Here is a 13,447-nt window from a genome sequence, read left to right on the forward strand (position 1 = left end):
GCAGTGCTATACACACTGTGATGGTGCAACAAAGAACTCTAGTGGTGACATCAGTTGTTAAGCCATACAGAGGATGTGTTTCAGTGACAAACAAGGACAGCAGATGTGCCTGAATATAGGGCTTTTGAGCAGTTGGCTAATACTAGGGATCATCAAGATGCCACACATACTGCACAATACAGAATTCAAGAACAACGACAACAAAAAGATGTATCCCAACAAACAAAGAGATCATCAAATATTCACAACTTCCACCCATACAATTGTAAGCATTGCTTTTCCTGTATAAGAGTAAACCTACATGTTGTTCAGCATTAGTTCCTGATGGTTTTTTTTTTTGGTACAGCCTTGTCGAATAAGGAACGTAAGGAACTGGGCAGGTGGACATTCATAGCTAATGAGTCCTGCCTAGTGGCTTATTCACAAATGCAGAATGATGTCAAAGAGCCAGTAATCAGTTGTTATAGTTTATTTTTTCCATTTGTAATAGGCCCTGAGCATGACTTGCTCAATTCAAAAGCTTTAAGACACAGTATTTTTGGCAAGCTTGTCACTTCTGCAGTACTTTCTGGTTATCTTTTTCACAATTTACTCTGTAAATGCCATATCTTTCTGCACCTTTTAAAATGTACCATAATAGATGTGTTTCTCAAGATCCAAGGCTCATGTGCAGAGTTTACAATTTTCTGGGTGTTTTTCATATTGTTATACTTACCTTATCATACTAATGTAATTTAACAAGGATTAATAAAACTTAGAACTCCTTAATTTCTTTTGTTTTAAATGCATTCTGGAAGATTCACTATACTGAGTAATGATCCACATTGTTTTATTGAAAGCAGCCCAAATCTACAAGAGAACAAAGCAAAAGCATCTGGTTTCCTGAATTTAGTAGCAGTCAAAAAGCTCATCAGTATTATTTATAGTGTTGTTTTTACCTTGACCTCTATTGTAAACTGCTTTACATCAGGAAGTGGTAGATGGAACAGCAGTTTCCTGAAGTCAAAGTCGTCAAATAATTCTCACATATGAAGTTTTAAAATAAGATCTTCAATAACCATGAAGGTTACTATAATTACACATATTCGTAAAGCTTAAGTACCAGTTTCCGATGTTAGTGTTGACAAATATATTAATTTAAAGTGCATAGAATTCCTGTATAGGCAAATATTGAATCTTCTGTAAATAAATATGCTTGTAAGTGTTGGGATATAGCAGGTTCACTCATAAAACAGTAATTCATTAATAGAATAAATGTTACTGTTTCAAGAGTAGTGTTGTGATGTTATATTTATTTTTTATTAATAAAAATCAAACACAAAATAACAAGAATTGTTTTATTACCAGAGGAGATTGTGCAGCAGTTTGAATTTATTTTAAAATGTAACTCCAGTAAATTAAACACATTCAATTGTAGATAATAAAATGGAGTAAAATTTTCCTTTGTTCTGGAAGTATTCATTTGCATATGTGAATGCTATGAATGTTTCAAACAATACCAGAAAATAGAGACAAATAGGATAATATAACCAACTGATTATGTTTTTGAATATAAATGGTGTGACTAGATGGCTCAATACACATTGTAAATGATGCTTAAGTTTAGGCAAAGTGTTTAGAATAACTGTGTAATAGATCAAGTATAAAGATATTTTTTTCACTACGTAGTTGATTTCACAGTAGCAAATATATTTTGTATTATTGATTTTGAATTGTTCATGCTACCTTAAAAGTCTTGTTTTGTTAAACACTATAGCTATAAATTGTTTCTTAAATTTTAAGATAACATTTTTTGTGTTCTTTTATTGCTTTTAATTATGGTGGAACAAAAGAGTCACTCAATATTCAGGGTCAAGTTGAGCCTGCAGTCTTGTTCTTTTTTTATATATTTTTTACAGAATGCTTTAGTATGTTTATGTAGAGTATATTTGAACTTGAAAGTGTTTTCTTTTTCTTTCAGGAAAGATTCTTCGGAAAACTTTGAACCAGATCACGTCCAACTGAAGGCTATGGAAATAGGTACAGTAGTTTGTTCCCTTTATATTATATTCAAACATAAAATTGAAAGCCAACATATTCTGTTTATATGTACTTGTTTAGCATTTTTGTATTGTTGCTTATATTTATATAAGTGCCTAATACACTTTCATATGCATCAATAGACAATTCCACTCTATGATTACTTTATTGGAACATATCATGGACTAGAACAATACAAAAAGTGCATTATATAAATTCAAAATTGTATTAATTACACTTGTTCCTGGAAATGCTTATTTTAAACACTGAGTGCCTGAGGCTCAGCTGTGACAGTACTCCTGTATATCCATACTTCAGCTTCATTCTGGCTCCATAAATTTTAGCCTATTTTTATGTTTACTTTAATTTGTAGTTATCTTATTTTTAATATTAGCGCCACTACGTAGAATATACCTGACAAATCTTTATTTGTAAGTGATTTGTTTTTGATTTTTATTTTTCAGGATATTAATAAAATTTGTATTGTTTTGGTTCATGACCAATGTAGATGTCTGGTAGTCATCCACTTGTTTTTAATTTTTTTGTGCACGTAAATGCACTTTTTGCTCTTATGTCTGTCTCTACATTTATTTATTAATTTTTTATTCATGATCTATACTCACTGAGCAAAATTTCAGGAACACCTATACACCTGCTTAGGCAAGCAATTATATAATCGGCCAATTATATGACAGAAGTGCAGTGCATAAAATCTTGCAGTCAGGAGCCTCAGTTAATGTTCACATCAAACACTAGAATGGGGTGCCTTGTTGTTTTTTTTTTTTTTTTAATAGGACCCAAAATATAACAATATATAAATACAGCTTCTTTTCACATTATGTATTTTTTTTACATGTAAACAGTGCCAATGATCTACTATGATATCAGACATGTGGTATGAAGACTTGCATAAACCTAAATTTGGTAAATACCACCTTGTGAAATGGAAAGTAGTCTGGCTATTTATTGCACCAGTACAAGACAACACCATTATGGATCGGAAGGTGTTGCAAAGCTGTTGTAAAGCTGTTGTGTAAAGTGAATAAAGGAAAGCAGATTGATAAAGAGAGAGATATAAATACTTTGAGGTTATATTTATCAAACAAGCTTTTCTTTTCTTAAGTGGTTCTTTCTCTTAAGGAGAATGTCCATATTAACAAGAAACAGTGAAAAGAGGACATCCCTGTATCTCCTAAGCATACCATAACATGAGCAATGATCCAGCTGCTGTTTTTTCAGCAGCAATCAAAATGTTACCGATTAGGCAGTCAGAAAAGGCCAAGCTGGACAAAACCAAGGAGTACAAACACTCACTGAGTAAATTATTAGGAACACCTTCACACCTGCTTATTCATGCAGTTATTTAATTAACCAATCATGTGGAAGCGTAAAGTCTTGCAAATACAAGTCAGGAGCCTCAGTTAAAATTCACATCAAAAATTCTGATCTCATTGATTACGACTTGTGGCGTGATTGTTTATGCCAGATGGGCTAGTTTGAGTATTCTGTAACTGCTGCAAGTTTCACACACAGCAGTCTCTAGAGGCAAATCTACAGAAATTGCATAATGAAATTATGTAAACATGGATCAGAATCTCAAAGGAATCCAACATCCTGTGGCATCTTTGCCACAAAGTGAGTCCTATCTAGCATTCGTATAGTGTTACTAATAATTTGCTCAGTAAGTGTGTGTTCACTGTTATTTATTTTAGCCATGGAATATATATCTATATATTTTAATTTTTTTATTTATTTTGATTTTTAACAAGATGCCCGAGCCACCTCATCTGACTCCTCTCGATGCGGAGGAGCAGCGGCTCTACTCTGAGCCCCTCCCGGATGACTGAGCTTCTCACCCTATCTTTAAGGAAAGCTCAGACACCCTGCGGAGAAACTCATTTCAGCCGCTTGTATTGCGATCTCGTTCTTTCGGTCACTACCCATAGCTCATGACCATAGGTGAGGGTAGGAGCGTAGATCGACTGGTAAATTGAGAGCTTTGCCTTACGGCTCAGCTCCTTTTTTACCATGACAGACCGATGCAGAGCCCACATCACTGCGGATGCCGCACCGATCCGCCTGTCGATCTCACGCTCCATTCTTCCCTCACTCGTGAACAAGACCCCGAGATACTTGAACTCCTCCACTTGGGGCAGGATCTCTCCCCCAACCCTGAGAGGGCACTCCACCCTTTTCCGGCTGAGGACCATGCTCTCGGATTTGGAGGTGCTGATTCTCATCCCAGCCGCTTCACACTCAGCTGCGAACCGATCCAGAGAGAGCTGAAGATCACGGCCTGATGAAGCAAACAGGACAACATCATCTGCAAAAAGCAGTGACCTAATCCTGAGTCCACCAAACCGGACCCCTTCAACACCCTTGTTCACGAAGGGAAGAATGGAGCGTGAGATCCACAGGCGGATCGGTGCGGCATCCGCAGTGATGCGGGCTCTGCATCGGTCTGTCGTGGTAAAAAAGGAGCTGAGCCGTAAGGCAGAGCTCTCAATTTACCAGTCGATCTACGCTCCTACCCTCACCTATGGTCATGAGCTATGGGTAGTGACCGAAAGAACGAGATCGCGAATACAAGCGGCTGAAATGAGTTTCCTCCGCAGGGTGTCTGGGCTTTCCCTTAAAGATAGGGTGAGAAGCTCAGTCATCCGGGAGGGGCTCAGAGTAGAGCCGCTGCTCCTCCGCATCGAGAGGAGTCTGATAAGGTGGCTCGGGCATCTGATCAGGATGCCTCCTGGACGCCTCCCTGGTGAGGTGTTCCGGGCACGTCCAACCGGCAGGAGGCCCCGGGGAAGACCCAGGACACGCTGGAGGGACTATGTCTCCCGGCTGGCCTGGGAGCATGGGATTCTCCCGGAAGAGCTGGAAGAAGTGGCGGGAGAGGGAAGTCTGGGCCTCTCTGCTTAAGCTGCTGCCCCCGCGACCCGACCTCGGATAAGCGGAAGAGGATGGATGGATGGATGGATGGATTTTTAACAAAGATCACTTTACTATCTCAAAAGATTATCATGCATGTTCTTTGTGTTTGGCGGCCTGCCATTCAACATATAAATTCTATACTTTGGGAGTAACATTTCATTAGATAAAGAGTCAATGGAGTTTAACTAGATCTATTCTATATATATATATATATATATATATATATATATATATATATATATATATCCTTATATATAATTTGATACTATCCGTATGTATGGTGTTTGCGTCAATACCCCATACGTATGGTGTTTGTGTCGTCAATTCCCCATATGTATGGTGTTCACGTCAATACTCCGTATGTATGGTGTTCGCGCCAATACCTCGACTCAATACAAGTTAGAACCATACAATGGGACTCTGCCTCTTTAGTTAGAACATAACGTGGCAAACACGGAGGCAGTATTGCATGATTGGCTAAGAATGTTCGAATGCTTCTGTGACGCCGCTGGATGGCCGAGTATAGTAAATCAGTGTTGGTTCGAGCAGATAACAGTAAGTTCGGTTGGTTTTTGGAACGTTGGTTTGGTGGGGCGTACTTTCGAGGACTATCATCGTCAATTGACTTAAACCCTTTGACAGCTCTGGAACCCTAAGTAATTTAGAACGTATCGTCATTTGCTTGGTACGTCGAAATCTATCTTTGGGCAGTTCGGTTTTGGCATCCGTCCTTCTGACCTCTATTGGCAAACGGAGTAATGACAGCTGGGTATTAACAACGGTCATTGTTTAAATTTTAGCTGATCTCATATCTAAAATGACCACGCCAACACAATTATTACTCCGACTCTGATTAGAGTTGTAAAATACTGTTTGTTTTGAAAATTTGTTTTCCAGAAAAAATCAAATGAGGAGCGCCGAAGACCTGAGTTCACGTCTTGCAGCCCCATTTAAACAGGAAGCTCTTCATTACATTGTCGAAAAGGTCTATTTTAGCACAAATCAGTGCCATGATAACAGAATCATTTCAAGGACTTAAAAAAACAAATAATTCTTTGCAGAGAAAGTAAGGATTTTACAAACGTAGAATTTGTAGCTACCCAGTTGCTAGTATATATATATATATATATATATATATAGTGCTTGGGGAATCGCTGCATTAGGCTTTTTGTTATCAGGCATTAGACTGAAACACCAGAGCTGAGGTGGAACTTGGCTCCACCAAGTATTTAACAGCTGGATGACAATTCTATGTATGGAAAAAGCTTTGTGGAATGCCAAGATTACTCTTTTTTTTTTAATTAAATTACAACATGAGAAACATGATTCATAGTACCTGTATATACATATTTTACAAATACATTATAATTTTAAATGGCTGAGGAAACATGTTTTCATGCAATAAGCAAAAGGAGAATTTGTAAAGTGAAAAAGGATAAATACAAGAAATGAAATGTTACAAGTGCAGTGTTATATCAACTTATTTCCGCATTTGTTATCACATTCAGTCTGTCCTTCTCAGGGTTACAGATAGCTGAGACCTCAGAGGGCAGCAGCAGGTATAAATGAGGAACTTTTAATGGATATGAATTTAAGTCATAACATGAAATACACCATCAAAAACCTAACCAAACTCAACCAGAGTAATTAAGAGATATCAGTTAACCTAAAAATTGTATTTTTGTCAGTGAGAGTAAACCAAAATCCCCATCAGAAATATCAACACTCCAATCCAAAACTTAATCTGAAGTCAGTTGGCAGTTAGGTAGCATTGCTGTTCATTTAGGCACTGATTAGCTTGCTTACAGTTTACAGGTAGTATATAAAAATGATCTTATGGCCTAAACTCGAATGCTGTATGGCAAAGCAAAATTTGTACTTGATCTATAGGATACAAATCAAAAGAACATGCATAAGGTATTTCTTTGGCTTCTGTTCAAGGCTGGATTAAGACCTTTAGCACTTAAGCACTAAGATTTTGGTGCCCCCATATATATGAGCTGTGCTCATGACTGAAAGGGACAGCTGACATGACCAAGGCAAGAACGATCACGTGAGCTTCCATGGACCGTGTGGGAGTTACCAGATTCTAATGTTGTTGTATTCCCGATATTAATAAATAGCATTAATCTCTATTGTTACTATTTTATTATTATTTTTATTATCATATATATGTATGTAATTTTTTCATTTAATGTGGGAGCTCCTTTTTGTGGAACCTGGTTGAGCCATATGGTCCATGGTAAATCCAGCAATGGAATATTTCATTGGTGCCCCCTTCCAATGATTTCCTAATCACATGCTTATTTTGCTTAATGGTTATTCCAGCCCTGCTCCTCTTATAATATATTCCTCTGCATATCATGTCTTGGCAGTGCAGTCTTGTTTTGCAAATAAGCAGTGGCATTTTTGGAATGAAAATTCTGAAAGGGCCATAGCAGAATTTTAATTTATGTGTGCAGACTTATTCATCATGAAGTTTAACTTATCTCACAAATAATATCAGTCCCTCTTTTGGTAAATTCTCACATCACCAAAAAAAAAACAATCAAACAGTGGATTGCTGGCATATGGTCTGTGTCAGCTGGCCTTGGATTATTGTCATATTCTCTGACATCATCATCATCTGTGAAAATATAGCCATACAGATGTAAACACAAAGAAAAGTGCGAGCTTCTAAACCACCTCTGTTCATGAAAATATATATTGGCTATGAACTGTCTAAATTGGAATGGCAATACCTCATGTGTAGAATGAAATGGCTATAAGGTGAAAAAAGGACAAGCCAGAACAACAGAAAGAATGCACAGACTACAAACACTGCATGGCTGGAACTAATGGCTAATTGCCATGCCATCAAGTGTTGGCTGGTTAAAGTGAGGCCAGAAAAATAATTAAAAAAAAAAGATTTCTACATACAGAGCTGTTTATTCTGTACCAGGACCGTGTACATCTTTGAAACCTGAGCATAATACTTCTGGCTTCTTTTTCAAGAAGTGCAAGGAGCAAATGTAGGGTGGCTTTTACAGATTTATCATCAACAATGTATGCACTATTGATCTCCTTTTTTCTGTCAAATTACTGTGGCTGCCTTTTAGGGAGCAAATGGTATTTGACATTTTGCATGTCTTGGCTTGAGTTGCATAACCTCAGGTGGAGAAAGATCAAACTGAACATGCAAACTTGCAATTAATTACAGTAAATAAATAAAAACAACAGACAGTCTCCATTTTAATACAGTTGATGACCCACAAGCTCGATCGCTAAACTGGAAAATTCACCCACACCCAATGGTATAGAGAACACTGCAGGGCCAATTGGTCCAGCATCGTAGCCAGAAACAGGCGTGCAGCTCCTGACACAAAGACAAATTCACATAATACAGGAAACAATGTTTTTCTAGATTAGTAATTACTGTAATTTAAGCATTTAATACATAATTGGAAAAATTGCTTAAAAAGACAAAGCTGAAAGTTGTTATCATTTTAATAATGAATTTAATTACTGAAAAAAGCATATTACATATGTTGCCCAACATCTTGTGGAGCACTAAGCATAAATGCAGAATTGCCACTGCAAACAAATGTACTATACTGTTTTGTAGTATATTGCTATAATTGGTGTAAGAGTGTAAACAATTAGAATAGTATAAGAAATAGCAAGTATGCTAATCATTCTGTGCCTCCAGTTATTATTCAGACAATAGTGAAAAATCCGACTTACTGCTTACTGTAGATCTTGCCTGCTGAATATGAAAATCTGCGATGTGGTTATCTTACTAGAATGGACTTGTCACAAAGTTACAAATTTCTAGTTTAATTGTTGCATTTTAATTAGTCCTAAATGAATTTTACATGAATAAATGTATTTTACTGCAAAACAATGTTAAAATGCATTAGAAAATAAATTTATTCCTTCCCTTTAAATTTAACTTGTATACAATATAAAATGTAAAGATAAATGACAAACATATTGATATAAACATTTTAAAATATATAATTGTACTTTTATTTACACTTTTGAATTGTATACTTTTATTGCCAATCCATTTAATTTTCATTTTACTATTTATTTCTTAAGATGACATTGAGGAGGATGAGAGGTTTGAAGGAGGCAAACCCCACGTTTTTTCCAGTGTGAAGAAGATTAATGTAGATGCATCTCCTATTGATTTAAACCTTGCCATTGTAAGAATTGTTTCAGATTATTATATCTCTCAATTGCCTGTGTTTATGTGATAGTGGTAATGCCATACACTTTTAAATATTAGACCATACTGTATTTGCTACTTGTAAGTCCGTTTTCTCATTGCATTAAAATTTATCTGCTACTGCTTCATAAATTCATGGTCAATATTTTTTTACATTTATTGAGTACTGTGAAAATCTTACTTGGATGTTTGACCAACGTGCAACACATTCCACTTTCCAGCAGAACGATCAGTAAGTTTTACAGTTAAACATAGACATCTAGATTTATTCCTTTCCTGGACAGCAGTGAAACAAGAATGAAAATAAGATTTTTATGTTCTTCAGCAGTGGTGTGCTATTATGTCAGATGATCACAGCGTATTTTTGTATCTTTGATAGATCGTTTGCCTATTTTGGCTTTTCAGATAGATTTTGTGCTAATTGTGTCTTTTTTTATCTGGCTGTGCTACCCATCTAAAATGGGTTAAAATCTAAGTAATCATTTCGGACCTTAGCCTTAACGTTCACACTGCACCATGCAATCCATGTCTTTGTTATATACCATTTGGTATGAAATTCATAAAAGCAATATTATTGTTTGTTCTGTGCCATCTATTAGAATGACAAATATAATGCATTTTATTATTAAAAATGTTTGTGATACACCATCTTTTGGAATGACAGACACTTATTCTTTTATTAAGGTGGAAGTGTGATAAAACACCTCAAGGTTTTTGCACACACTAAATAACACTTACAGTAAACCTTAATGATAAATTCTGTAACAAATCAAATTCACATTAAATATTTAATGATCAATGAGAGATGTACATAATGATGGTATGGTCTATCTTGCTAAACTTATTTGTAACAATTATAATTGTAGTAATTGTATTCTTCATCTTCTCTCATCGGTGCCAAAAAGCTGACCTAACTGGAAAGACAGACAAACGTTTTTATAATTTTAGAGGTGCTATAATTCTTAGCAGTTCATAACTTGGGTGGAAAATGCACCACATGTCAAAATTCTACGGGCAAATTATGAAGTTCATTTACAATAAAACCAAGTGCTGTGGTATTCCTCATTGATTCTACTAAAGCAATTCCAAAAATCTGCATAACTTAGCATGAGAAAATGTATTGCTAAATGTCTTTCTCTTTGATCAACAGTTAGAAATGGAAAGATTTAAAACCAATAGAGAAATATGGTCATAAATATGCTGTAATATTTAAACTTGTTAGTTTGTGGAAAACTTAGCTTGACTCTATGTTGAAGTTTTTTTCAAAGTTGACTTTTAATCTATAGTTGAACTTTACCATTGTTTCCATATTTAATTTGATTGGGTCACAACAGTGAATTCCTGTTGCAGCCATGAAGTTTAAAATTTTACTGCTTCAACCACTATTACAAATTGCTTACACATGAGTAGATCATCTAAAAATTGAACACTTACAGTAGTTTAATAAGGAACTCAAAAAAGAAACTTATATGATGGTGTCTGTCACGTTCTTTGCAACTTCTAATGATAGTTAATCATTAACAATATCATCCAAGGCACTACTTGTAAATTGCTATGTTTCCAACATCTTTATCTTTTTTTTAGGAACTTAAAAAACTCTTATTTGGCTCAAGCAATGCCTGCTTTAATGAAGAATGGAAGATTCAAAGTTTTGTATTTAGTGAATTACCAGATTTAAGATATGGTATTGTGCAGAAAAAGGCAAGTAAAGCCAGTTTTTTTGTTTTCAATGAACCAAAAGTCTAAAAAGTGATATTAAAATATACATAGTAGTCTTAGTTTTTTTTTAAGCAGTAATCTTGACTACTTCAGTGAGTTAAGATACATCTACATGATATATTCAATTATAGTCAAATTACAATAACTATAGTTGATGCTTTGCACACCTCTCAAATTGGATAATTTGTGCACATTAATTATTGGAAAATATTTCAAATAATCTTAAAGAAGAAAGTAAATTCAAACTTTGAACATATTGATTCATACCCAAATGCATAAGAATGCGATAAAGGTGTTTTTAAGGCTTTATTACAGGTGTGCTATTATTTAGTACTTTTGTGTGAAAAAATATTCTCTCGTTGCATAGTTTGTGAAACTTTCCTTATTTTTGACATTGCATCAATCAGATGTTTGTTTAATTACTAATGATAGGTTCAGATAAAAAACAATAATGGTAATTGCTCAATTTGTTTCAAATTTGAGACAAATTCTTTAAAGAGAAGAAAGGCAAAAGTCAAAGTAAACACTGCAGCACAAACCTGGGTGAATGTTAAGACATCAGAAGAAATCATGGATTCTGTAATATGAGCAAATTAGTCAATGGCTGAAGACACACAGGAATTTACTTTTTATTTATTTTACAAAAGTGAACATACAACACAAAATCTTAACATCCTTTCCATTTAAATACATTGGTGATAATAGTAGTATTGCTGCAATTTAAAAAAAAAAAGATCAATTCACTGCAAAAACATTTTTTTAAATTTCAAAATTTTAAATTTCTAGGGTGGTTCTTGTGGGATTCTTGCATCTGTTCAAGCCTGCGTATTACAAAAACTACTGTTTGAAGATGGAAGCAGTGACAGCAGAACTCAGTAAGTGATTTGTGTACATTCTCAAAACAATTAACTTTTAGAAAATTTTTAGAAGTTTTTTCCCCTTCCTGTTAAGTTCAATATATATGGACTGGTATGTAGTGAGAAGTGATTACATCTTGCCTGAAGAAGGGACCTGAGTTGCCTCGAAAGCTACCATATTGTAATCTTTTTAGTTAGCCAATAAAAGGTGTCATTTTGCTTAACTTCTCACTGCATCCATAATGAATAACACAGTACAACACCATAGTACTATGGAGTGATAATAAAGTCAAAGGTATGTATAAATAATTCCTGAAACAAATAAATCAATAGCCATCCTGGTCACACATTTGAACACGATCTATCCATGACAAGTCTAAAGTCCTGGAGGCATAAGGTGCAAGGCAGGAACTGACCCTGATTGCTGGTAACCTTTATACAAACCTGCACTCACTTATACTAGACTATCATGCAGTAACCAATTAACCAAGCATGAATGAGATTCGTGTTGAAGAAAGCTGGAGAAAACCCACAATGGAATATGTTAACTCCATAAAAACAGTGCTGGGGCTGGGGCTGATCCCAGATTACTAGAGCTAAATGGAATGAAATCTTGTAGCTCACCACTGAGCTCTAAAAATAATCATTACTGTCAGTGTTATAGTCATTAGTCTTAATTGTTGACTTGTCCAATATATTGTGGGTAAATATTAAATGATGTCATGCAAAGCCACAGCTAATTCAATATAGTTCAAATGCGGCACTGTATCTAGAATAATGAGTGCAAGTAAATCATATTTATTAGATTGTTCAAATTTAATAGAAACCCTTTATATCTGTAGTCCTGCCCAAACTCCCTTAATCTGCCTCTTTACCATCTTTGCAAAATATCTCTTTCTCTGTAAAGTGTTGTACTATGAATCAAAAGTATTCTTAGAATTGGTCACTCACAATCGACATCTATAAAATACATATTAGTGATGTTGTTAGTATTTCATGCAAGAAAAATGCTGGTTGACCTAATTTCAGTGTTAAATTTGTATCTGTAATCAACTCTAAAATAAATCCAAGCCAAAAAAATTACATTGAAATATATTGTACCTTTTTAAGTGATTGTTCTTTTCATTGTAAAGTGTTATCGTATCCATTTCTTCATTTGGAACTGAAGTGGCATTTGAAATATGCACCATTTCAAAAAACAGGAGTTTTAGATCACAAGAAGAATTAATTAAAATGCATGGAAAGTCTCTATAAATGTTGTTTTTGTTGCTAAATATGTGGCATCATCTCTGTCTATTTTTGTTTCCTTTTTATGTTTATTTGTGTGTTGTGCAGTGCTGCTGGAATAGGTTCCAGTGTTGTGCACTCTGTATTAGAGTAAGTGGGCATGAAAAGTAAATTAATAATAGTTAAATGTATGAGAAATTACCAGTGTCAACATTTATCTGTAATATTGGCATTAATTGTGTTGTTGCATTTATTAATTAAGGGTCCAAGAAGAATAATTTTCCTAGCATTGCTATGGGCTTCTTCATACTGTATTCTAAATTGCCCAGGCCTTTATGCATTTTATAGTTTTTGCTTTTGAGTTCAAAATTTAAAGCTAAGCCCACAGCCTTGATATTTTCTTGACAATGGCACATCAATAATTTTGACCAGGATGGACTAGTGCATCATGCACTTTTATTCGAATATAAAACAAGGCAGAGTT

General features: G+C 35.0%; 1 protein-coding gene across 1 annotated transcript in view; it reads left to right on the forward strand.

Moving 5' to 3' along the window:
• Positions 1 to 13,447, forward strand: part of mindy4 (MINDY lysine 48 deubiquitinase 4) — a 66,080-nt gene that overhangs the window by 25,306 nt on the left and 27,327 nt on the right. Inside the window, exons 6-9 of the mRNA XM_039753671.1 lie at positions 1,961 to 2,019; positions 9,031 to 9,137; positions 10,745 to 10,861; positions 11,666 to 11,754. Of these exons, the coding sequence (XP_039609605.1) occupies positions 1,961 to 2,019; positions 9,031 to 9,137; positions 10,745 to 10,861; positions 11,666 to 11,754 (372 nt within the window). The remainder of the gene's footprint in view (positions 1 to 1,960; positions 2,020 to 9,030; positions 9,138 to 10,744; positions 10,862 to 11,665; positions 11,755 to 13,447) is intronic.

Source organism: Polypterus senegalus, chromosome 5 (assembly GCF_016835505.1).
Source record: "Polypterus senegalus isolate Bchr_013 chromosome 5, ASM1683550v1, whole genome shotgun sequence".
Taxonomy (NCBI): Eukaryota; Metazoa; Chordata; class Cladistia; order Polypteriformes; family Polypteridae; genus Polypterus; species Polypterus senegalus.